The sequence below is a fragment of the Mytilus galloprovincialis genome, chromosome 3 (genome assembly GCF_965363235.1).
Source record: "Mytilus galloprovincialis chromosome 3, xbMytGall1.hap1.1, whole genome shotgun sequence".
Classification (NCBI taxonomy): domain Eukaryota; kingdom Metazoa; phylum Mollusca; class Bivalvia; order Mytilida; family Mytilidae; genus Mytilus; species Mytilus galloprovincialis.
The window spans coordinates 3,683,556-3,711,435 of NC_134840.1; the positions used below are offsets into that span (position 1 = coordinate 3,683,556).

The 27,880-nt window shown below is 33.7% G+C and overlaps 1 protein-coding gene across 1 annotated transcript in view; it reads right to left on the reverse strand.

Moving 5' to 3' along the window:
* Nucleotides 1–517: 517 nt before the first annotated feature.
* The window catches only part of LOC143066972 (intraflagellar transport protein 80 homolog), a 29,826-nt gene continuing 2,463 nt past the window's right edge, over nucleotides 518–27,880 (reverse strand). Inside the window, exons 2-19 of the mRNA XM_076239861.1 lie at nucleotides 24,915–25,137; nucleotides 24,180–24,290; nucleotides 23,748–23,816; nucleotides 22,973–23,082; nucleotides 22,666–22,755; nucleotides 18,256–18,393; nucleotides 17,803–17,927; nucleotides 17,034–17,207; nucleotides 16,685–16,759; nucleotides 16,225–16,388; nucleotides 13,295–13,359; nucleotides 12,384–12,519; nucleotides 12,016–12,163; nucleotides 7,664–7,835; nucleotides 7,245–7,334; nucleotides 5,724–5,896; nucleotides 2,271–2,394; nucleotides 518–1,911 (exon numbers count right to left, since the gene is read on the reverse strand). Of these exons, the coding sequence (XP_076095976.1) occupies nucleotides 1,750–1,911; nucleotides 2,271–2,394; nucleotides 5,724–5,896; nucleotides 7,245–7,334; nucleotides 7,664–7,835; nucleotides 12,016–12,163; nucleotides 12,384–12,519; nucleotides 13,295–13,359; nucleotides 16,225–16,388; nucleotides 16,685–16,759; nucleotides 17,034–17,207; nucleotides 17,803–17,927; nucleotides 18,256–18,393; nucleotides 22,666–22,755; nucleotides 22,973–23,082; nucleotides 23,748–23,816; nucleotides 24,180–24,290; nucleotides 24,915–25,137 (2,349 nt within the window). The 3' untranslated portion in view covers nucleotides 518–1,749. The remainder of the gene's footprint in view (nucleotides 1,912–2,270; nucleotides 2,395–5,723; nucleotides 5,897–7,244; nucleotides 7,335–7,663; nucleotides 7,836–12,015; nucleotides 12,164–12,383; nucleotides 12,520–13,294; nucleotides 13,360–16,224; nucleotides 16,389–16,684; nucleotides 16,760–17,033; nucleotides 17,208–17,802; nucleotides 17,928–18,255; nucleotides 18,394–22,665; nucleotides 22,756–22,972; nucleotides 23,083–23,747; nucleotides 23,817–24,179; nucleotides 24,291–24,914; nucleotides 25,138–27,880) is intronic.

A 27,880-nucleotide genomic window follows, 5' to 3' on the forward strand; every position in this document is an offset into this window, starting at 1 on the left:
CGGACTGACGGATGGATGGATGGACAGACAGAGGTAAAACAGTATACCCCCTTTTTTGAATGTGGGGGTATAAAAACAAACTTTATACTTGATACACTAAGAATTTGTCCAGTGGTTACAGGGAAGATTTAAAATGAACTGTAAGCATTAACAATGATGAGTGCTAAGTGATGGCAATAGTTTATATGGCCCATTAAGCCAAGTTTGCTAAAAAAAAATACCATTTAAACTTTTTTTTAAGGTCTGATTTTTGTTGTTGTAGTTATATCTTGTGCATGAGTAATAAATAAGCAGTAAATTGTAATAATCAGAATATCCAAATATAAAAAACAGTTTCTTGATGACAGTGATTTGTACAACTATTTTTTTTCTTCAGTATACAAGAATATAATCACAGCTTCTAGAAACATGTTCTATGCACTTTGAACTTGAATCATAAATTCATACAAGACTAGCATGCATTTGAAAAATGGTTGTTTTATTGGACAAAAAATAAACACAAAGAAAAAGGCACAAAAAAGATTTAACCTTTTATTTTATGAGATTTTATTTCCACCTGCTTCAGTAAACAAAATAAATATTCTTTGCTAACAAACATTATACATCATAAATGTCATATGAATACAAAATATTTGGACGGAATAAATAATTCAATAAATATTACAGGTTGCAGCTAAAGCTTACAAAGTTGTAATATAATATAAGGCTTGTTTTTTCAACCTTTTAACCAATCAGGACCTCTTCATATTCAGTTAATTTTTCTTTGGACTTTAATGAGACGTTGTTTCCCTAACAAACATCGAACTTTTACAAACGTAATTTTCAAGTAGGTTAAAAATGTAGAAAAATCAGAACCTAATCTGGATATAAACTGCTGGAGATAATGAGATTATACAAAATCTACTACAGAAGACTATGTCAGGTTGATCAAACTTTGGCTAGAAACAAGAATTTTAATGTTACAACAGAATATTTTAATGCAAATTGTTTTTTGATGTGCAATTTCAGTTCCATCCAAAACTGGTTATCATAATGTTTATAAATGAAGAAAATATGTCTTCCTTGAGAATGGGAAAATAAATACAAAAATCTAGAACACAGTAGACAATAAAAAACATTCTTAATTTCAAAACAGCAATGTGAAAATGTCATATAATTGGAATGATTATAAGTTGGAATTTTATCTATAAATTGTTATTAAAATGTTTTCTTTTATGAATTACTTCTTTATTTCTGTTTCCCTAACACAAATTTATTCCAGATTTGACTAGTAATATTTTGCATAGCACATTTAATGATTTACTTTTATCATGCTGAAAAATTTTCCTCTACCTTATTGCAAGATTTGCATTTTGAATGTCACAGTTAAAACCATTGACGAAAAAGCTTTAAGTACCTTTGTAAACGCTGTAACCTAGATAACAGTCTATTTTTAAAAACAAGAAGTGTATATAAATATAAATGTATATTGGAACAATGCTACAACTGATTCCCATTGCCTTTTTAGACATAGAACTAGTATGTCTGATTTGTAACAATAAAGCATGATTATTTGATATTCCAACATTTAACTATTTCAACTTTCTCTCATTTTTTACTGTACATAAAATAAAATACAGTAACTTTTAACTTTAAAAGTTTTGCTATCATTTTCTTCATTAAACAACTTCATTATACATGTAGTGTTTTCTTTCCACAATAAAATAAACAGTATCACAGTTTTGAAATGGACATAATTATAATAAATGACTAAGTTTGTGCAGTAACCCTTGGTCTTGGTCCACCTGTCCGTGACACAGAACTTCCTGTCGAACCTGTGGAGGCAGGCTGGGAAGAAGGTGTTGGTCGTTCTCTCTCTTTCTGATATTCATATTCTATTTTAGATTCTATTTTCTCCCAGTCTATTTCAATCTGTAAAAGATTTAAATAAACATTCCCATTATACAAATCTGTTTTAAACATACACTTTCTGATCATTGATGAGTTAAGCTGTTACTAGACTTGGATGACTTGGACAAGGTAGTTTTTTGTTTTGTTTTGTTTTATTTTTATTTGTTTTGTTGTTTTTTCTAAGGGGGGGGGAGGGGGGTTAATAACACTTTTTAATATTCCAACACCGAATAATTTTATCTTTATTTGTAACATAATTGTATTTGGTTCCACCAAACACAAATCATATATTATGTGGTGTCACACACTCCCATACATTTTTTCCTAGATTAGCCGTCACAAAGAAATGTAATTCTATGATTTTTTTTAAGATAACTTACTCCGTCTTTGTACTGTTGGTATCTTTTGATGTTCTCTTTCTTGGAAAATCTTTCTAAATATCTTTGTCTATATCCTAATACTGTATCTACATGGGTTTTATGTTTAACTGCTAATTCCAATGCTCTGCAATTCAAAGTATTATAAAATTCAATAGATTTCATTTTTATGCAAGCTACATCTTATTACATTCGTTTTACTTTGTTTGAAAAATTTAAAAAAAAACACTGATTAATTGAGATAGCAAGAATTGGTTTTATGCCACAAAAACCATTATGGAAATCATGGTGTCCTTTATTGTACTTATAAATTTGGATGGACATTTCAAATTTTTATAAATGTGATAAACTGTAAATATAATTTGGTGGTTTTAGTGGTAAGAGGAATGTGCCTTCAAAGACCATAAGAGATTTATTCCAAAACAGAACAAATAAACAGCTGCGCCATGAGCGCATGATACGCCCGACGTCTTGTGTGGAAGTTTTAAGCAATAACCATTTATTGTTTTTGAGACACGGCGGGACATGTGAACCCCCCCCCCCCCCTGTTTTTTTTACAAATATCACTAAAATAAAATTTTGAATCAAACCAAAAAGTATACAGATCTTTAAATTAGTATAACAAAGAAGTGCGTACAGTTTCAAGCAATAATCATAAATTGTTTTTGAGATACGGCGCGACATGTAAAAAAAAACCCTCCCCTTTTTTTACAAAATACTCAATAACTCAAAAATAAAATTTTGAGTCATCACCAAAAAGTATACAGATCTTTAGATTAATATAACAAAGAAGTGTGTAAAGTTTTAAGCAATAATCATAAATCGTTTTTGAGATACGGCATGACATGTAAAAAAAACCTCCCCCTTTTTTACAAAATACTCAATAACTCAAAAATGAAATTTTTAATCATCACCAAAAAGTATACAGATCTTTAGATTAATATAACAAAGAAGTGTGTAAAGTTTTAAGCAATAATCATAAATCGTTTTTGAGATACAGCGCGACATGTAAAAAAACCCTCCCCCTTTTTTACAAAATACTCAAAAACTCAAGAATAAAATTTGAATCATCACCAAAAAGTATACAGATATTAAGATTAATATAACTAAGAAGTGTGTAAAGTTTTAAGCAATAATCAAGAAACGTTTTTGAGATACGGTGCGACATGTGAAAAAAAACACACCCCTGTTTTAGTTACAAAGTGCCGTAACTCAAAAAGTTTAAATCTTATTTTCACCAAAAAGTATACAGATCATTTGACCATCATAAGAAACAAACTACATAAAGTTTCATGAAATTTGGATAAGTCGTTCTCAAGTTACGGTGCGACATGTTTACGCCGGACAGACGGACAGACGGACGGACACCGGACATTTGTATACCATAATACGTCCCGTCAAAATTTTGACGGGCGTATAAAAATACATAATTTTAGAATTTGTCCTATTGTGATAATAATTAACAAAAGCATAATAACAATGCCAGATTACCATGCCTTCATTGCATTCAGGACTTATCAATATCATGGGGAAAATCCTCTTTCCACTAAAGAAATTTAACCAAAATAAAACACATCTGTAAAACCTAGAGGAGCCTATGTTGCTCACCTTGGTCTATGTGCATATTAAACAAAGGACACAGAAGGATTCATGACAAAATTGTGTTTTGATGTTGTTAATGCGTTTGTAGATCTTACTTTACTGAACAATCTTGCTGATTACAATTATCCCTATCTATAATGAACTTGGCCCAGAAGTGAAAGTGGAAAATATGTTGTAAAAATTTATGAAAATTGTTAAAAATTGACTATAAAGGGTAATAACTCCTTCAGGGGTCAATTGACCACTTTGGTCATGTTAACTTATTTGTAGCTCTTACTTTCCTTTACATTATTAATGTTTACAGTTTATCTCTATCTATAATAGTATTCAAGATAATAACCAAAAGCTGCAAAATTTCTTAAAATTACCAATTCAGGGACAGCAACACAACAACAAATTGCCCGATTGGTCTGAAAATTTCAGAGCAGATAATTCTTGACCTTAGGACGAATTTTATTCACAGCAGATTTGCTCCAAATGCTTTGGTTTCAGAGATATGAGCTAAAAACTGCATTTTACCCTATGTACTATTTTTAGCCATGTCTGCCAGCGGGGTCACCAGACACATTTTTTAAACTAGATACCCTAATGATGATTGTGGACAAGTTTGGTTAAAGGAGTAGGGGCAATAAGGCCCTTATTTGGCCCAAAAATTACTGCAAACTTAAAAATTATCATACATATTTTTAAATTACTGAAAAGTATCTCAGGTAGAAGGTATTCAGAAAATCAAAACAATTTTGGACATTGAACAATTTACCATGGCAACAAATCATGCCTTTATTTGCATATTTTGTAAAATTTTGTGATTTTCCTTGTTTTTCATCAAATTTTTAAGTATATTTTCGATTGGAAAAGTATGTGCGCATCCAAGAAACAACTTTATATTTGGTGAGATTTTGTCAATAGTAATAATAAAGCTTCAGTTAAATTATTTTGTTGTTTCTTGGCTGCGCACGATGTTTCCACAACAGAAATAAAGATAGAAAAATGCATAAATTCTGAATTTTCATCGTTTTTGTGAAAACAGTACATATTATGACGTAATTGTGACGTCATCACATAAGAATCTTAATGTTTTTCATTTATATTTCTTAACCCTATGCATTTCTAAAGATTATGTGCCTATTTGAAAAAGTTATCAAACATTTTATTTTCTTGGGCTAAAACCAGGCCTTAATGCCCCTACTCCTTTGTCCTAATAGTTTCAGAGGAGAAGATTTTTGTAAAAGATAACCAAAATTTCCAAAAAATTGTTAAAAATTGACTATAAAGGGCAATTACTCCTTAAGGGGTCATCTGTCCATTTTGGTCATGTTGACTTATTTGTAGATCTTACTTTGCTGAACATTATTGCTGTTTACAATTTATCTCTATCTATAACAAAATTCAAGATAATAACCAAAAAACGGCAAAATTTCCTTAAAATTTACAATTTAGGGGCAGCAACCCAACAACAGGTTCTTCGATCCATCTGAAAATTTTGGGGCAGATAGATCTTGACCTGATAAACAATTTTACCCTGTCAGATTTGCTCTTAGTGCTTTGGATCCAGAGATATAAGCCAAAATCTACATTTTACCCCTATGTTCTATTTTTAGCCATGGAGGCCATCTTGGTTGGTTGGCCCGGTCACTGGACACATTTTTAAACTAGTTACCCCAATGATGATTGGGGCAAAGTTTGGTTTAATTTGGCCCAGTAGTTTCAGAGGAAAAGATTTTTGTAAAAGTTAACGTCGACGCACGCCAAGTGATGAGAAAAGCTCACTTGTACCTTCGGGCCAGGTGAGCTAAAAACAAAATAAAACACATCTGTATCAGAATTTTATAATGCAGTATAGAGTTGACCTACCTATCCCAATTATAAAGTTGAATATTTAACATAATTGCCCTGAATGTGAGTCCAGCGGTCAGCAATATAGCCTCAGCGTCTTGTGGACTTCCACATAATAAGGCCATCTCAGCATTCCGAGCTTCTTTTACTGGTATGTCTTTGATATTCACAATAAACTGTACTTTCTCCGCCTGAAAAAGAAAACAAAAACAACATAAACTTTATGTCATCTGCAAGAAGCATCTCTTCTTGAGGAAATAAATTCTGTTGTTATTTATGTATTATTGTCATTTTGTTTATTTTCTTTGGTTACATCTTCTGACATCAGACTCGGATTTCTCTTGAACTGAATTTTAATGTGCGTATTGTTATGCGTTTACTTTACTACATTGGTTAGAGGTATAGGGGGAGGGTTGAGATCTCACAAACATGTTTAACCCCGCCGCATTTTTGCGCCTGTCCCAAGTCAGGAGCCTCTGGCCTTTGTTAGTCTTGTATTATTTTAATTTTAGTTTCTTGTGTACAATTTGGAAATTAGTATGGCGTTCATTATCACTGGACTAGTATATATTTGTTTAGGGGCCAGCTGAAGGACGCCTCCGGGTGCGGGAATTTCTCGCTACATTGAAGACCTGTTGGTGACTTTCTGCTGTTGTTTTTTATTTGGGCGGGTTGTTGTCTCTTTGACACATTCCCCATTTCCATTCTCAATTTTAACTTCTGTGTTTTAAAAGTTTTATAAATTCATAAGATTTTCTTATTGCATGGATCTTTGGTACTGTTAACAGAGAGTTAATCTGCCTGACCTTTAGGCGATAACATATTCATGGTTGGAGAGTTGTTTCATTGACAATCATGATTATTTGTACAGCTCACTTCTTCTACATCAATAAATTATCACCCAAATAATTATTTGCAGAGCCCACTTCTGTCCTATCATCACTACTTCTACTACAGGGTTTCTAAAGTAGGTCATTACCAAAACAAGGTCTCACACTTCTGTCCTATCATCACTACTTCTACTACAGGGTTTCTAATGTATGTCACTACCAAAACAAGGTCTCATACTTATGTCAATGTTAATGTCATTTCAAAAGTTTTAACATACAACAACATGTAGCACCAATGTTCATCAATAGTATTTATTCCTTGTCAAAATAGTACATTAATAATCCTATAAAATATGTCATGTTCTACAAGAAACTGAAAAAATAACAAAATAGACCACTTTCGAGTTCATCCGTCACCGGAAAAAAATCGTCATTGTGCAGAATAAACTAGAATTAATTTTTGTTTTGTAAGTACTTAATCACAATTCCCTAATCACAGCAGTGCTGATTGTTAATTTTGAGAATTTAGTTTGTCCAACCACTCGCTCAACATTAGAACAGAGGTGACGATGCCCCTAAACGCACGACTGATGTTCACTAAAACCAGAGTTTTTGACGGAAATGCATCAAACTCGAAAGTTGTCTATTAAAACTAGATGAATGAAAATCCAATAAGTAAACATGTTAAGTAAAGACAGATATAGCCTACCTCTAAGATGGCAGCATATGACACTTCAGCTGTGTTGAGATCTTTAGCATAAGCAGACATTGCAGCAAGACACGCCCATAAAATGTCATCCTGTAAATAAGATAGATATGTAACCATTTTACAATAACATTTATAACTGTTTTGTTTCTTTAATATTTCTGAATATGAACATTCTTATATAATTGAAAGCTTCCATCTTTTTCTTAATTTTCTGGACTTTTCAGAGAAACATAACAGTGTGCCCAATCCAACTAAAATTTGCACTTTTTTTAATATATAACATTTAAATGACAATAACAGATCTGAACTGTGACATGAATTCTTTCCTGGATTTGTATGGTTCCTGTCTCATCGGCATTATCCCAACACCTCCTTCAAGTCTATGTATGTCCAATTAGCATCCAAGAACCTTTACTTACTTTAACAAACCTACACAGTCTAACAGCATCGGCAAACCTTGATGACTGTACATAGTTGTGTAGTATTGATGGGTACGGTGAGGTGACTGTACTGACTATAGAACCTTCAGCTCTCCGTATCACAACATGATTTCCTGTATACTGTAAGATCTGAGGGTTCTTACCAAATTCACTGTAAAACAATAAAACATATATACATTCGTTAGAAGTGTTGATGCATTGATGTATGGATGACTGTTTAAAGTACAGTTGCCAGTTAAATGCTTATTCAGAAGAAGAACATAATAATATGATATACTATAAACCTGCTTTGTTCCAGACTGACACCCTGAGTCTGATTTTAATTATGCTTGTTCTCAAGGTAATATTCTGCAGGATAACATGTCACCATACCAGATACATTTTTCTGAACCCAAGCATACAAGACTTTGCCCCTACAACTAAATGCTGTATGCTTATTAGAGTAGCAACAAATACCAATTTTCAATTCTTTGGTTTGAACCCATAACCTCCTCCAATCAGACCAGCACACACACACACTACAATGAGACCACTGAGGTGGTATAAGGTTTAGTACATGTGTACTTCACTTGTCAACATCTGTTTATAAACACACTCAAAACAAAGTGAGGTCAACCATAGTGAAAATAAAACGCATCAAACAGAAGCAACAAGTGAAACTGCGAGCTACTGCTCACTGATGATACCCCCGCCGCAAGTGGATAATATTAATAGTGTAAAAATATGCAAGTGTTCGGTAAACAGGAAGTTGTTGAGTGATGAATCTGAAAACGCATCACACGGTATAGCTGACTTATATTGACCCTTAAACCAAATTTCAGAAATCCTTGTATTGTAGTTCCTGAGAAAAATGTGACGAAAATTTTCAACTTGGCTATCATGTGTAAAATCATACAAGTGTTTGGTAAACAGGAAGTTGTTGAGTGATGAATCTGAAAACGCATCACACGGTATAGCTGACTTATATCAAGCCTGAAACCAAAGTTCAGAAATCCTGGTAGTGTAGTTCCTGAGAAAAATGTTACGAAAAATTTTCAACTTGGCTATCAGGTGTAAAAATGATACAAGTGTTCGGTAAACAGGAAGTTGTCGAGTGATGAATCTGAAAACGCATCACACGGTATAGCTGACTTATATCAAGTCTGAAACCAAATATCAGAAATCCTGGTAGTGCAGTTTCTGAGAAAAATGTGACGAAAAATTTTCAACTTGGCTATCAGGTGTAAAAATGATACAAGTGTTCGGTAAACAGGAAGTTGTCGAGTGATGAATCTGAAAACGCATCACACAGTATAGCTGACTTATATCAAGCCTGAAACCAAATTTCAGAAATCCTGGTAGTGTAGTTCCTGAGAAAAATGTGACGAAAAATATTCATGGGACGGACAGACTGACGGAAGGACAGACAGAGTAAAACAGTATACCCCCCTTTTATTCAAAGCGGGGGTATAATTATTCTCAAGCATTTACAACTAAACAATGTATATGTGTAATGGATTGGAAAACATTCAAACAAAAATTATAGAATAACTTATCGAAGAATTCAAATAGAGAAAAATATTCAACCAGTGACCGAACAAAACATTAATTCACGAATGCGTGTATCGCATGAGTTAATTGTCAGTGTTGTTAGGTCATGAGTTGAATATTTTTCGATATTTGAATTCTTTAATTAGCTATTCTTTTTTTAAAGAAATTAATGTAAAACATCTAAGAAACTATATCTTTTTCTACGCATTCACAATTTGTTTTAATCCGCCGTTATCGATGTCTTGACAACGCCTATTGTTGTATGACGTCAGAGAGTGAAATAACTACATTTATTTCACATTTGAAATTAAAGAACCTTAGTAAGCACGCTCACATACCCCACGTCCCCACATTGTCATTGGAGAAATTAAATAAGTGTAAGAAAAAAAAATTGTATAAGAAAAAATATTGAATAATAATTTCCTGTCAATATGCACATCTACATAGTATGTCCTTATTATCTACAAAATTTCATGAAATTATGTTGTGTGGTTTCAGAGGAGTTGAGATGACAAACTGTTGCAGAAGTATATTGAAGCAAATTAGTTCAAAAGGGTGTAACTCCTAGAAAAAAAATGAATCGTAATTTCCTGTCGATATGCACATCTACGTAGTATGTCCTTATTATCTACAAAGTTTCATGAAATTCTGTTGTGTGGTTTGAGAGGAGTTGGGATGACAAACTGTTGCAGTAGTACATTAAAGTAAATAAGTTCAAAGGGGCGTAACTCCTAGAAAAAAAATTGAATTGCAATTTCCCGTCGATATGCACAACTACATAGTATGTCCTTATTATTTGAAAAGGTTTCGTGAAATTCTGTTGTGTGGTTTGAGAGGAGTTGCGATGACAAACTGTTGCAGTAGTACATTAAAGAAAATAAGTTCAAAGGGGCATAACTCCTAGAAAACTAGAGGCTCTAAAGAGCCTGTGTCGCTCACCTTGGTCTATGTGAATATTAAACAATGGACACAGATGGATTCATGACAAAATTGTGTTTTGGTGATGGTGATGTGTTTGTAGATCTTACTTTACTAAACATTCTTGCTGCTTACAATTATCTCTATCTATAACAGTACTTTCTGTGGAAAATGTTATTGAAAATCTTCAAATTTTAAGAAAATTGTTAAAAATTGACTATGAAGGGCAATAACTCCTTAGGGGGTCAATTGACTATTTTGGTCATACTGACTTATTTTTAGTTCTTACTTTGCTGTACATTATTGCTGTTTACAGTTTATCTCTATCTATAATAATATTCAAGATAATAACAAAAAAACAGCAAAATTTCCTCAAAATTACCAATTCAGGGGCAGCAACCTAACAACCGATTATCCGATTCATCTGAAAATTCCAGGGCAGATAGATCGTGACCTGATCAACAATTTTACTTCCTGTCAGATTTGCTCTTAATGCTTTGGTTTTTGAGTTATAAGCCAAAAACTGCATTTTACCCCCATGTTCTATTTTTAGCCATGGCGGCCATCTTGGTTTGTTGGCCGAGTTACCGGACACATTTTTTTAACTAGATACCCCAATGATGATTATGGCTAAGTTTGGTTTAATTTGGCCCAGTAGTTTCAGAGGAGAAGATTTTTCTAAAAGATTACTAAGATTTACGAAAAATGGTTAAAAATTTACTATAAAGGGCAATAACTCCTAAAGTGGTCAACTGACCATTTTGGTCATATTGACTTATTTGTAGATCTTACTTTGCTGAACATTATTGCTGTTTACAGTTTATCTCTATCTATAATAATATTCAAGATAATAACCAAAAACAGCAAAATTTCCTTAAAATTACCATTTCAGGGGCAGCAACCCAACAACGGAATGTCCGATTCATCTGAAAATATCAGGGCAGATAGATCTTGAGCTGATGAACAATTTTACTCCGTCAGATTTTCTCTAAATGCTTTGGTTTTTGAGTTATAAGCCAAAAACTGCATTTTACCCCTATGTTCTATTTTTAGCCATGGCGACCATCTTGGTTGGTTGGGCAGGTCACCGGACACATTTTTTAAACATAGTATGTCCTTATTATCTGAAAAGGTTTCGTGAAATTCTGTTGTGTGGTTTGAGAGGAGTTGCGATGACAAACTGTTGCAGTAGTACATTAAAGTAAATAAGTTCAAAGGGGCGTAACTCCTAGAAAAAAAATAGAATCGCAATATTCCGTCGATATGCACAACTACATAGTATGTCCTTATTATCTGAAAAGGTTTCGTGAAATTCTGTTGTGTGGTTTGAGAGGAGTTGCGATGACAAACTGTTGCAGTTGTACATTAAAGTAAATAAGTTCAAAGGGGCGTAACTCCTAGAAAAAAAATTGAATCGCAATTTCCCGTCGATTTGCACAACTACATAGTATGTCCTTATTATCTGAAAAGGTTTCGTGAAATTCTGTTGTGTGGTTTGAGAGGAGTTGCGATGACAAGAAACAGGACTGACGGACGGACTGACGGACGGGTCAAAAACATTATACCCTCCGCAACCCGTTGCGTGGGGTATAATTATTGGTTTTTATTTAACTGGGAAATCAATGTAATTCATTGCAACCAATGTAATAAATCTGTTTAATAAAAGAAATCTTACTTATTCCTTCATTTCAATGCTGAATCATGATCTCTTTTATAAATGATTGCTATAGAATTAATGAATTTTTAGGTGAACGATTCTCTATTCTCTGTTCTATTTATAAGATCTCTTACCTTGCATCCTAGGAAAACACTGTTCTATTTATACGATCTCTTACCTTGCATCTTAATTTAGAAAACACTGTTCTATCTATAAGATCTCTTACCTTGCATCTTTGGAAAACACTGTTCTATTTATAAGATCTCTGTCTACAAATACGACATTGGGGTAATACCATACTGTAAATTTACTATCTGCAAATGCTGCCAACATATTAGCTGAGTCATTCCATGCCAAGGATTGAATCATGTTTCCTGAAATGTAAAAACCAGGATTTCAAACGTTTATTCATCAACATATTATGTTTAATCATTTATAAATTTACATATAACTTTTCTACATTCATAATTAAAACCAGACAAAGGTAAAACATAATGCCTACCGCTACGGAGAGGGCAAAAAAAAACCCTCTATAAATCAGGATTTTAACATATAAAGAGTATGTGATTGACATGTTAAACTTAGATTCCTTACCTAATTTATGTGTTTTCCTTTCTCCCCCAAAGACTCTAACAGATGTCACATAGAGATCCCTATTTTTATCTACTATTGCTAGACGTCTCTCTGTAGCTGGTCCACATTGGTCAAGCGCTATTTCCATTACCTCTAACTGAAAAATAGTTTTAAATCACTTGTTATTATGAAATATGGAATTAATATCACCCTGGCATTTAAATCTACTTAATGTTTCATCTTGTAGCATGCTGATTTTCTTACATCCACTTCATTTGAACTTTGGTTAATAGTTGTCTAATTTGCAATCATACCACATCTCCTTCTGTTTATATAGTCTCCAGTGCTTGAGGTCACAGACAGGATCCTCAGTCAGGTTAAACCAAAGTCTTCAACATTGGTATAAATGGCTTCTCTACCAAACATGTAGCATAGCAGAGTAGAACAAAGGGATAAAGGCCATACAATTTTATGGATATAATTTTCAACAGCCATAACTCAATAATATTATTTTGAACTTCATCAATATACTGTTAATTAGAAGGCTGACATGAATTTAGAATTTTGTAAAAAAAAAACCACAGCTTTGTAATGGTAAAGATAAAAAACAACAATCAATGATTTTTGACAAGACAATTTAGAGTTTGCACGATTATTTAGTCTCATCTCATTTGACATTACTCCTAATTATATTCTTTATAATAGCTGCAATGTTGATTGATAGATCAGCTGGAAAATCTGTCATATTACCAACTGAGCCTACTGATTTTAAGATTTCTTCATGAGGACCCTTTAAAAATAGATGATTGGTAATGCATGCAAAATAGCTGACACCAACCCCTTTTTTCAACTGGGTTAAAATTGAATATATGAGTATGACAGTTAACTGAAATATAGACCTTTTAAGATTTTATCTATTATTTTCAAATTACCTTGTGTGTAATGGGTTTACCATCACCCAAATTCTTTCCGGTCTGTGCATCAAATACATACACAACTGGAAAAAATAAAATGAACATAAGAGAACTTTTAATGATTTTTAAAAAGATCCTCATACATTACTGAAGACCAGATCAATCTGAATTCTTAAATTTTTCAAGTTTGAAAAAATTTCATATAGGGTGACTGCTATGATTTTTTTTGGACTAATACCAGTAAAAAACTGAAATGTCTATCCCTCTTTATAAGTGATTATGAATAAAAAAAATCTTTGAGAAACTAGAGGCTCTCAAGAGCCTGTATCTGTATCGCTCACCTGACTTTTCTTTGGGTTTTTGAAATTATATAAAAAAAGATAAAATTTGGCTACAAAGTAACAACACTTGGCCAGCACCTCAAAAGGAAAGGAACAAACATGTTTGGTTTCATTCAATTCAGTGGTTCTCTAAAAGAAGAAATTTGTATGTATTTTCCATAGGGTCCTATGTTAAACTAAGTCCCCCGCTGGCGGCCATCTTGGATGATGGATCGGCTACAAAGTAACAACACTTGGTCAAGCACCTCATAAGAAACAATCATGCTATGTTTGGTTTCATTCCATTCAGTGGTTTTCTAAAAGAAGTCATTTGTATGCATTTCCCATAGGGTCCTATGTTAAACTAAGTCCCCTGTTGGCAGCCATCTTGGAAGATGGATCTGCTACAAAGTAACAACTCTTGGTCAGCACCTCATAAGGAACAATCATGCTATGTTTGGTTTCATTCCATTCAGTGGTTCTCTTAAAGAAGTCATTTGTATGCATTTCCCATAGGGTCCTATGTTAAACTAAGTCCCCCGCTGGCGTCCATCTTGGATGATGGATCGGCTACAAAGTAACAACACTTGGTCAGCACCTCATAAGGAACATTTATGCCATGTTTGGTTTCATTCCATTCAGTAGTTCTCTAGGAGAAGTTCAAAATGTAAAAAGTTAACGACGACGACGACGACGACGACGACGACGACGACGACAGACGCCAAGTGATGAGAAAAGCTCATTTGGCCCTTCAGGCCAGGTGAGCTAAAAAGGTATTGACACTTGATTTATAAAAGCTAATTTTATAGTCAACTAGATCACACCCGTGATATCAAGGGTCAGTGACTGAATTCAAGTATGACTATGCGTATGCCTTATTTTAGTATCGGTATTGTCATCTGAAAAAGTCATTCCGATTATAAGATGCACAGTTTTCTCTGCTTTCAAAATCTTTCTGTTTGAATCCGTCGACCTGGAACCTATCAATTATTGGTAATATTAATTATTTGGTAAACAAAAGGGCCTGGAATGGAGTATTTTTTAATCAACAGTATTGTTCTATATTAGTTATAAATAAAGTTGAATTCTTTGATTCGCTGTTTTATGTCATGCCGGCTAACAAATTAAAAACTGTACCTATACGCCATATATTAAGTCCAGATTTTTAGTATTCGTATTGTCATCTTAGAAAGTCATACTGATTAAAATACTACAATAGGGAACAATGTGACAATGATTAAATTTAGTAGTGTCAACCCTGTGATTATGACCTGTGTATACAGCAAAATCCTAAATACACCGTTTGGTGGTGCGCCTGTCAGATGCGGAACGTACAGATAAGGTAATAGGTAACAGGTGAATATTCTATTGGTATCGGTATCCGATTCGACCGGGAACTTGTTAATTATTGGCAGTATTAATTATGTGGAATACAAAAGGGTCTGTAGTGGTGTAATTTTTATGACAAATTGGACCTCGTTATTTTAGTATTATAGATATATATTTGACTTATTACTTATAGTACACAACAGCCCGGTTGGATTTTGCTTTTTCCACCGGCCCACCGTGGGCAGTCCACCCGTGCCCACTCTAGTGTTACTGAAAGGATCACCTGATCATAAAATATTAATGTTGATTAATACACAATGAAACAATGTTAGGGTCAAGTAAGCTCTGTTAGAGGGAGCTGTACACCATACAATAATACAGGCTTATCACAAGTTACAACTGTCAGGCTGCTGACCAAATATGGTGTTATTCTATACAGTGGTTCCTTAAGAAAAGGGCATAGAAAATATTTGTTGGACAAACAAACAGACATATCCCCAACTTTATGAGTGGAGGTATACTTAGTAATTATGGGGTTGAAATGATTGAATGGAAAGCAAAATTATCAAAATACTACCCGTATTAATCATAATTTTCACAAGTTGTACAGTATATTCAGTCAGAGCTCAGACATAAATAAGTCTGAATCTGCTTTTGACTTATAGAGGTCTAAATTTGTAAGTTTTAGGATTAGTCTCCCTTTAATGCAAGACAAAATGCGACTTTAATAAGTCAAATGTTGTTAAGCAAGAAATAATTGACCAGAATCAAAAAGTTGCAAATATCGACTCCTACAAGTCGATAAGTGATAAAAATTGGTTAACTTCAAGACCCACGCATATTTATAAGGAGGTCATGCATCTAAATCAAATAATGACAACATTGAAAGAAAATGCTTTGTCTTCTAAAGAAAAATATGAATGAGAGTCTAAAAAATCGGAGATAATGTTAATTAACCTTTTAGTGCAACCACCTGGAACTACACTTAATGAGGAAAAACATCTGTGTTTAGTAAGGATGTTCAATTAGACAATTACATATAGATAGCTCAAGTCCTTGTGAACTCTCAGATAGATTTTTGCTGTCATAGGTTGTGTAGTTTGGCCACCAAGTGAAATTAAGTTTTTTCATCAACATAAATAGACCTAAACAAGTCTGTCATTTTATGACTTAGATAAGTCTAAAATTGAAAACACATTTTTATGATAAATACATGTTTTGACTTCTTTAAGTCAAAAACAAAAATAGACTTGTTTATGTCTGAGCTCTGACTGATATTGCAGTCTCACTAAAACCAACCTTTTTCATCTGTTTTATCTCTTATAGCGATTGTGTCATTACTGAGTGCCACTGTCTGGTAATTGAGAACATCGGCTCTCATACCAGCATATCTAGGTGAAGATACCATTCTCCCGTCATAGGAGTAGACATACACACCAGCTGTATCAACAAGCACAAAATGTCTGAAATGAAAATATGGAGTTATAATTTGATGACTGATGCACAATGAGGAGAAGACTGATAGGAGCCATTATTTTGGTCATAAAATTGGGAAAAAATGGAAAATTCTTTAATTCTTTTAAATTTAAGTTTAATCTTAGTAACAAATGTGGAATATTTTTGAACTTGAATTGAGGTGTGAAGTTTTGTTGTGTGAGCACCGATTGTGTATAATGAGTTTATACTACAGTTGAAGTCAATATTAGTATAATTGAGAAAGAAGAGTTTTAAAGGATGTAGAACACTAATACAAACTTACTTCTCTGCTTGCAGGATAAGTGTCACATTGCCTTCCTTTAAATCAAATATCATTGGTGTGTTGAAATTTCTAACACTGAAATTCAAATAAAGTCATTTTATTTGTAAAGAGAAAAAAAAGTTTCAAGAATAAGAACCCATAAAAAATAAATTGGTATCTTATACATTGATTCCAGCACATGCCTATGTGTCTATTAAATCCTTTTATCCTTTCAATGATGATAACTGATAGCTGATTAACTTACATCGGCAAATTAACTTCATACTTAGGATGATTGTCCTTTTGAACAATAATTAAAGCATGTATAAACTAAACTCAAACAGTAAAAAATGAAAGGCAAAAAACTTACTTAAATATATAGCACTGTGATGAAGTAGCAACAATGAGATGAGAAAAAGCAAACGATAACTTGATGATTCTGTCCCGGAAGTCCAGCTTATCTTTAACATCATTCACTACATTCCTTACGTCAACTTGTTTACTACTAACAACGGTGGCTTCATAATTCTTCCATTCAAGTCGCCTGTCATGAGAAAAAAAATATTATCAAATCATAAATAAAGAAGTTACACAAATTAATTATTACTACCCCTGTATATATGTTTTGTTCATTTCTTAAATATGAAACACTTGTATAACACAATATTAGACTGAAAGTTGATGAATCTTTCAATTACAATATTTAGTATATACACAGGATGAAGTTAACTGAAAAAGTCCTAAAACATGAAACCATTAACTTAATCCATTAAAATGACCAGTAGGTAGGGCCATTTTCTCTAAACCTTTTTCTCATGAGGAACATTTTAATGAAAGTGGACAATATAAACTTAATGCATTTAAAAGGGTAGGGCCATTTTCACCCTTCCGTGCTTGTGAGCATTTTATATTGCAGTGGGAACTAAAGATTTAAACATTGCATTCTATATTTCTTGTTTGTGGTAGCTAGTATGTAGAGAATGTTGTGCTCAATTTCACTGTTTTTGTTCTCTCATTAGAAGAGATCAAGTATGAACAATTGAAAAATATCAAGCCAGCAACTTAAGGTTGCATGAATGCAATATTTACCCTGTAACATAATACTAGGGAAATTGACCTTACATCTCTTCACGACCTACCTTTCTATTAAATGACCAATAAGTACTTGACCATTCCCACAAGCTCCTGCTACCTGTGTGCCATCTCCAGACCATGCTAGTTTGAACAGACTCCCTGTGTTAGGTTTCTCCAAGGAATAAGACCACTGTCAAAATAAAGATCTGTTATTTCGAGTATGACGCTAATTATTAAAGATTTACAAGAGGGTTGGGTATATTTTTAAAGAATTTGGTGTTGGTAAAGTTTAAAAATTCTTTATACTAATTCCTAATTTGTAACATAGTATTTTTAAACAAAGAAAGTCCTCATATTAGCTGTATTTCCTTATCTTGTTAGTTTACCTTGAAATGAATGACAATAGCTTTTCTGCAACAAAGCTGTTCAAAATATTAGATCTTGCATTAACTGCTATCTAATTTCTAAAATAATAAACAAGATGGGTAAAGTTTTAATATTTAAACAATTGAATTTACCCCTGCTTGGTCACAAATCCTCAATGTATTAAAAGATCCTACAGCAAACAATTCCCCATCGGGGGTCCAGGCAACTGAAGTGATAGGATAATCATGGGCAGAGCTGTTATACATTACTCTACCATAGGTATCCCATACCTGAAACAAAATTAGCATATCTATTAATAACATCTGAACAGTAAACCTTTTCAGATTATTAATTCACATCCAAACTACTGATGGAATGATAATAACATAACAGGAGTCCAATAAAGTAAAGTATCTGCTGTGGCAATATTTAAATTATTTTAAAGGCCAATAATCTCTCCAACTGAGGTATAATGGTGTATAGAAACTTTCTTATGGGCATAGAGGTGTTCATAATCAGTCCATGTAATGACATTAATACTGATGAGAAACAGATATAATCTACAAAAGTCAAACTAACCACTGGAGCAGAAAAATAATGTGCAGACAATATAAAATATGCCTAACAGATATACAGTATGGGTTAAAGGTCATGCAGTGATCTGTAATTGCTACATCCTTGTTATTTTGATATTTGTTTCATTGACAATTATACTACATCTCCTTATTTTTATATATACTTCACTATAACATTCAATCAAAATACATTATATTATTGACCTAAGATGTGTTGTTACTGCATATCAGACCTATTCCTTAAAACTTCATCTGTACATTAGGGCACTAAAATAAGGTTAAGTCCATCGTCAAGACTATTTATCAGAGACATTGGTCTGCCCAAGACAAAGTCCACTGTCAAGACTATTTATCAGAGACATTGGTCTGCCCAAGGTCAAGTCCACCTTCAAGACTATTTATCAGAGACATTGGTCTGCCCAAGGTCAAGTCCACCGTCAAGACTATTTATCAGAGACATTGGTCTGCCCAAGGTCAAGTCCACCGTCAAGACTATTTATCAGAGACATTGGTCTGCCTAAGGTCAAGTCCACCATCAAGACTATTTATCAGAGACATTGGTCTGCCCACGGTCAAGTCCACCGTCAAGACTATTTATCAGAGACATTGGTCTGCCCAAGGTCAAGTCCACCGTCAAGACTATTTATCAGAGACATTGGTCTGCCCAAGGTCAAGTCCACCGTCAAGACTATTTATTAGAGACATTGGTCTGCCCAAGGTCAAGTCCACCGTCAAGACTATTTATCAGAGACATTGGTCTGCCCAAGGTCAAGTCCACCGTCAAGACTATTTATCAGAGACATTGGTCTGCCCAAGGTCAAGTCCACCGTCAAGACTATTTATCATCTAGACATTGGTCTGCCCAAGGTCAAGTCCACCGTCAAGACTATATATCAGAGACATTGGTCTGCCCAAGGTCAAGTCCACCGTCAAGACTATTTATCAGAGACATTGGTCTGCCCAAGGTCAAGTCCACCGTCAAGACTATTTATCATCTAGACATTGGTCTGCCCAAGGTCAAGTCCACCGTCAAGACTATCAGAGACATTGGTCTGCCCAAGGTCAAGTCCACCGTCAAGACTATTTATCAGAGACATTGGTCTGCCCAAGGTCAAGTCCACCGTCAAGACTATATATCAGAGACATTGGTCTGCCCAAGGTCAAGTCCACCGTCAAGACTATCAGAGACATTGGTCTGCCCAAGGTCAAGTCCACCGTCAAGACTATTTATCAGAGACATTGGTCTGCCCAAGGTCAAGTCCACCGTCAAGACTATATATCATAGACATTGGTCTGCCTAAGGTCAAGTCCACTGTCAAGACTATTTATCAGAGACATTGGTCTGCCCAAGGTCAAGTCCACCGTCAAGACTATATCAAAGACATTGGTCTGCCCAAGGTCAAGTCCACCGTCAAAACTATTTATCAGAGACATTGGTCTGCCCAACATTGGTCTGCCCAAGGTCAAGTCCACCATCAAGACTATATATCAAAGACATTGGTCTGCCCAAGGTCAAGTCCACCGTCAAGACTATTTATCAGAGACATTGGTCTGCCCAAGGTCAAGTCCACCGTCAAGACTATTTATCAGAGACATTGGTCTGCCCAAGGTCAAGTCCACCGTCAAGACTATATATCAGAGACATTGGTCTGCCCAAGGTCAAGTCCACCGTCAAGACTATATATCAGAGACATTGGTCTGCCCAAGGTCAAGTCCAACGTCAAGACTATTTATCATCTAGACATTGGTCTGCCCAAGGTCAAGTCCACTGTCAAGACCATATATCAGAGACATTGGTCTGCCCAAGGTCAAGTCCACCGTCAAGACTATTTATCAGAGACATTGGTCTGCCCAAGGTCAAGTCCACCGTCAAGACTATTTATCAGAGACATTGGTCTGCCCAAAGTTAAGTCCACCGTCAAGACTATTTATCAGAGACATTGGTCTGCCCAAGGTCAAGTCCACCGTCAAGACTATATATCAGAGACATTGGTCTGCCCAAGACAATAGAGTTCAAATTCTTTCTTGCTGATGATTTTCAAAATGGAACCAGTTGCTTCGCAGGGCGCAGCATTATACGACCGCAGAGGTTGAACCCTGAACGGTTGGGGCAAGTATGGACACAACATTCAAGCTGGATTCAGCTCTAAATTTGGATTGTGATTAAATAGTTGACACAGCATAGGTTTCTGACACAGAATGAATGTGGTCTAATGAACTTAAACAAAAAATTTTGCCTTTGACCAATTCACTATGCTGTTGAATATTAATCCTCTCAAAAAAATGTTTGAAGAAATTTTCTTTTTATTTATGAAATCTGAAATGAAAAAAATTGACCCCCCAATTTTTTTTTCACATCCCCCTTTCCCTTATTTCAAAACTGATCTCAATTCAAATTTCTAATGAAGTTTGCAACAATAACTACTCATTTAAATACATCATAAAATATTAAAATGTAAAAAAAGTGCTTGTTATTACTGAATGGTAAAGATTGTTTTAATCTATCAGTTGGTAGTAAAAGTGAATATACATTGTATATTGTATAAAACAATGATTTAAGTTGATTCAACTACTATTCTGGACAAAGAAAGATAACTCCAATTGAAATCCAATTGGAATTTCTTGCTATTGCACAATATTGTGCAATTAGATATTTCTTGCTATTGTGCAATACTGTGCAATTGAAAATATTTGCTATTGCACAATACTGTGCAATTGAAGATTTCTTGCTATTTCACAATACTGTGCAATTGAAGATTTCTTGCTATTGCTGAATACTGTGCAATTGAAAATTTCTTGCTATTGCACAATACTTAATATAATAATTTTGGATCCTGATTTGGACCAACTTGAAAACTGGGCCCATAATCAAAAATCTAAGTACATGTTTAGATTCAGCATATCAAAGAGGCCCAAGAATTCAATTTTTGTTAAAATCAAACTTAGTTTAATTTTGGACCCTTTGGACTTTAATGTAGACCAATTTTAAAACGGGACCAACAATTAAGAATCTACATACACAGTTAGATTTGGCATATCAAAGAACCCCAATTATTCAATTTTTGATGAAATCAAACAAAGTTTAATTTTGGACCCCCATTTGGACCAACTTGAAAACTGGGCCAATAATCAAAAATCTAAGTACATTTTTAGATTCAGCATATCAAAGAACCCCAAGGATTCAATTTTTGTTAAAATCAAACTAAGTTTAATTTTGGACCCTTTGGACCTTAATGTAGACCAATTTGAAAACGGGACCAAAAATTAAGAATCTACATACACAGTTAGATTCGGCATATCAAAGAACCCCAATTATTTAATTTTTGATGAAATCAAACAAAGTTTAATTTTGGACCCTTTGGGCCCTTTATTCCTAAACTGTTGGGACCAAAACTCCCAAAATCAATACCAACCTTCCTTTTATAGTCATAAACCTTGTGTTTAAATTTCATACATTTCTATTTACTTATACTAAAGTTATGGTGCGAAAACCAAGAAAAATGCTTATTTGGGTCCCTTTTTGGCCCCTAATTCCTAAACTGTTGGGACCTCAACTCCCAAAATCAATACCAACCTTCCTTTTGTGGTCATAAACATTGTGTTTAAATTTCATTGATTTCTATTTACTTAAACTAAAGTTATTGTGCGAAAACCAAAAATAATGCTTATTTGGGCCCTTTTTTGGCCCCTAATTCCTAAACTGTTGGAACCAAAACTCCCAAAATCAATCCCAACCTTTCTTTTGTGGTCATAAACTTTGTGTCAAAATTTCATAGATTTCTATTCAGTTTTACTAAAGTTAGAGTGCGAAAACTAAAAGTATTCGGATGACGACGACGCCAATGTGATAGCAATATACAACGAAAAATTTTTAAATTTTGCGGTCGTATAAAAACCAAAGTTAAATTTTTTTAAAGTATTCTAACAAAAATATTCTAAATGAAAGTGTTTTCTAAAAATATGTAATAAATATCATTCAACTGTTACCTTATATCTACAATCTTCTCCTCCAGACAGAATCAAATTATTCACTGGGTTCCAGTCCACATTCAGTATTACTCCATCATGGGCTTTCCACTAAAAGGTAAATGTCATAGATTATCACTTTACCTTGTATTAGTAAAATTGGTGAATGTTTAATTTACATATATTTCTGATAGGCATTTACCAACAAAATTTTCCCAATGCAAACATATCTAAAATCTGAATTAAACAAAAGCTAAGATTACAAATCATTCTAGTTTTAGTGAAAATGTTTCATTTCTTGCTAATAAATGTCAGAAGATAGACTCACCATTGTTGGTTTAGCATTAGGTTGTAATGATTTGATCACCAACTGTCTTCCATTAGTGAAGAGAACCTGGTCAGAGTCTGGTCCCCATGCTATACCATAGACTGAAGAACCTGAAAACAAACAATTTACACAATTTCAGTGAACATGTGACAAATGGAGAATCCCCGTCGATAAATGACTTACATTTTTGACATAAAATCACTGGAATATACATATTTTTTCACATTCAAATTATATCATTTAGGAATATTTTATACAAAATTATGTGTTTATATGTAAGCCTAAAATCTATGTCCAGCCTTAAATCTATGCCCAGCCTAAAATCTATGTTCTTTTCTCAAATCTTTGTTTTTGTATAGATCATAATTATACTTTATGAAGTCTTGATGTCAATATATGTTTGTTCAAAAGATTTGAGGAAAGAAATTTCGTAATTCCAGGTGCAGGATTTTCTCCCTGTGTTGAATACCCATTGGTGGAGCTGTTTATTTCACTCTTTGGTCAGGTTGTTGTCTCTTTGACACATTCCCTATTTCCACTCTCTATTTTATAAAAACAGATTTGAGGAGGATCTTTTTAAACTGACATATATTTTCAAATGATGCAATGATTAGACTCAGATTTGAGAAATGAACATAGATTGGGGCAATACAATGATTTGGGATTTTATATATAATTCAATAGGTTTTCATCGAAAAATATCTGATAAAAATTTTAAAATGTAAATTTAAAAGTAAATACAAATTTTGAAAATCATATTGATGTTTATACTGACTGTTTTGTGTTAAAGTTGACCGCAACATTCCACTTCTTGACCAAATTTTTACTTGACCATCTTCACCAGCTGAAAAAGTTTAGTAGCAAAATGATGTTTTATGAAAAATATTAAATTTAACATTTCTTAACGTCAATATTGGTTATTTGACTTTTATAGTTCTAAAAGAAGTGTTTTTTGTTCATTAACAATACCTAGGTAAAGGATACATTTGGTAAATTTATAGATCAGACAACTACTCTTGATGTCAAGTACAATCAGATATTTAAGATGCAAGCAGAGTTCATAAGCTAAGGGAAAAATTAAATAATATGAAAAAACAATTAAAATTTTAAAAGATTTGACAATAATAGGCTTTCAGAAAATCAAATTAATTTCATCTTTAGGGCCTTCAAAAAAGCCTAAACACATTATATATAATCTCCTATTTACCTGTCACAAGTGCGGATCCATCATAACTCCATCTTCCTGCTAATACTGCTCCTTTGTGTGCCTCTATACTTTTCTCAACTCTTCCTGTTTTACTGATAAGGTGAATTTTCCCTTTAAAATTTAATATGGAAAATTATTCATACAGTAATAATTAATAGAAAAAAAATAATAATAATTAACAGAAACAAACAAATAGCCCTGCTTTCACCTTTACCTTTTTGCTGGGCTATACAGCACAATCTTAACAGATCACAACACCATACACAAACAGCCATTATGACACTTTTATAATGTAATTTTACTATTCCATGAGTTTTATTTATTATCAAATGCCTTATGGACCTAAATATGCATGGAATATAAGTTGTAAGACTTAAGACTCAACCAGTCACTCAATCATAAAGTCAAGTTAGTCAACAGATGTATCAGGGCATTTTTCAGTTCAAACAAATCAGATAGAAAAGTAGACCGCACACACATACAAAATACAACTCATTTACAAAAACAGAATTCATACCACATCTTCTTTTTTATATTTGTACAGGCACAAAATGCTGTGGACTTAATTTCAGATAAACCATTGCATGTATGTAACATAAACCTCCAACCTTGTGTATTTTGAAGACTTTAGAAGAAAGTTCAGTGTGTATGTCATACATGCATTGTATAATTATTTAAATTAAAACAAACACCCAAATATAACTGATGTATTTATTTTCTTGGTGAAAACCTTACCATCTGTTGATGTTAAAACAAAGAGGTCTGATCCCGTCTTCTTTCCACCCCCAGCAGCAGATTTAGGAAACCAGTGCATATCAGTAGGGAAAACATCATCTGGTAACTTAACAAGGGTATTTGTTTCATTGTTACTCAGATTCCACTTCAGAACCAGATGATCATCAGCACCGGAATACAGTTCTTCTGGAGTTGTCCATCCTACACAGCTGACTAGTTCAGAATGTGGAAAATGTTAAGGTATCTTAATTTACTGACAGCTCATAACCAATAAGATAAGTTTCTTTTATTCTTCAAATAAGGAGTGCAATAATTAAGATAAGTTTGAAGTAACAAACAAAATATATATAACCCCAAATTTCAGATCAATATACAAGAAGATGGGTTGGATTGTATGGACATTGTAATGTGTGATTTGCCTTTTTGATCTTCTGCAACAAAAAAACTAGACATCACTGAGGTGGGAGCCATCTCTGTTGTCCCTGCTGTAAATAATGTGTGGTAAAAAGTTTGTATGGATTAGCTGATATGAAGCACTTTTTTACAAGTTATTAAAAGTCTCATTTTTGACATTATGTGCTGAGAGTGATTTTATTCTGTCTTTTAGTTACAGTGTTTTATTTGGCAATTTAATTAAACTGATAATTATTCTGATCTTATTTTCATAGTATAATAGTGATATGACTGTGTGATGTGAATTCATTGTTGATCACTAGGTGAATTCTGGAAAAATGGGTTAATCTAAAACTTTGAAATCTTAACAGTTCTCAAAATATAGAGCGCAAATGATCTGTACCATAGGACATGGGGTTCACTACATATAGAACCGTCCACAATTACAGACAATGGACTGACGGACACTGAAACCAAGATTTTGTCCTTTAACTTTGACCTAGGAAGTTGTACAAACATTATGACACACCCTCTGCATGTCTGCTGTTGATTAATATACATGTCAAGAATGAAATTAAACCGGATCTCTAAATACAGTCGACACAATTTTCAAAGGAGTGTTGGATCCTGAAACCAGTTTTTGACATTGAACTTTGACCTAGGAAGTTGTACAAACATTAGGACACACCATTTGGTGTTGGTTAAATATACATGTCAAGTATAAAGTATGAAATTATAACGGTTCTCTAGATATAGGGCGGACACAATTTGTTTCATAGAGTTAGTGCTACATGTATTTATTTGCTAACATGTTATACTTGACACCAAGGAATCCTTTAGTGAAGATTTATTCTATGCCAATATCACATAGTTACAGGCCTTGGTATGGTCCATCCAGACTGGGATAAGTGTCTGTATACGTATCAACAATGATGTAGAAGGACTGCAACGCCGACATAAACAAAAGACAAAGAAAGGCAATCTCAAATTTTAGCTGCCTTTACGCAAAAAATCATTTGCTTGCACATGTTTTTCACAAAAAAAAAAAAAAAATCCTGAAATTGAATTTCGGATAGTCTTTAGTCTTTCCGGATTATCGTGTCTGGCGGTGTCTGTACTTGCAACTACAATCACGACACAAAGTTTAACCCCGGTAGAAATCAAAATAAAAATGAAGAAGCTAGATTTTTATTTTAGCAAGAAGGCAGCGGATAACGAAAGCCAAAACGTTTTATCTAATTCGCCCAGCAATTACACAGGCTCAATAAAATCACCTTGAAAACATCTTAGATTTATTTCCCTTACTTATAAGTCAAGACTTAAAAGTAGCCGTTCGATTTCGTATTCCCATTGTCATTTCGTCCAAAAGACTATTGATTCACCTAGGGTATCTGTGTTACAAATGACCTTCTACCGTTGTCGTAGAAACCTCTCATTTGATTTTAAAATGACCCTCGTGAGAAACACCACGGGTGTCTTGCAAGAAGCAGGACCTGCTTACCTTCGGAGCACCGGAGGTCGCCACATTTTTTTGGGGTCCGTGTTTTTCATCTGTAGTTAGTTTTCAATGTTGAAAGTTTTTGCTTGTCATTTTGTGTCTTATCTGTTCCCGGGTTTCCAAATTATGAAACCCACTAGGATGTTACTATCGTTTCTTGAAATATGGTATAGTAAGAAACAGATAGGGTATTTATCATTTTCATCATAAAATGGTCCAAAAAAATTTTCGCCTCGCTTCGCTCCGCTTTTTTTTACAGAAAAGGGGGATGACTAAACTAACACAAGTGCAAAATGGTGATATGAACCTGATTCAATGAAATGATCAAAATTATTTCTGTAACTTTAGGACAAGACTGGCAAATAAGACCCTTCCAAAACCCTTATTCCTGATGATCAAATAGGGACAAAGAACAGCCATTACTGGACATCATAAATGTTCATGCCACAAATGAAAAGTGATTTTATATTAAGTTTTGCTCAATCTTGGGTCAAGTATTCTGATAACCAAATTGCAATAAGGTATGTACATTTAACCCTGACCCCCTTCTATTACATTTACAATGCAAGTAGACCAAATAATTAGACGTTAGGAAAGGCTTCTGCTTTGGTGCCTTACAGCGACTTTATAACGCCAAACTCAATTTTTCATTCGGAGAGAATTTTTTTCAAAGGTTAATTAGCTTATTTTTACTAAAACGCTTCACTTTGGGATTATAATATATATCATAATGTTGGCACCAAACTTGGTAAAATTTGAGACTTGAATTTCCATATAATATAAAACTAAAAATCTTTCAGGGCCGTAACTACCTATGAGGCAGGGGAGGCAAGTGCCTCCCCTGAATTTTCTACACAATTTTTTTTTTTGAAGTAAAAAAATAAAATATTGACAATATGTACACGAAGAACTTTGTATTATAAACAACACAAGTTAACAGTTTTAACAGTGTAATCATGATACGTGATATGTCTGTCATTTTTCGGATTTTTGATCGAAAGTAAACCGTTTCAGTATTTGTTTTCTTTTCTTTTTCGTGTGGCCGTCCGTCTGTTATTCAGTATTGAGGGGGGTC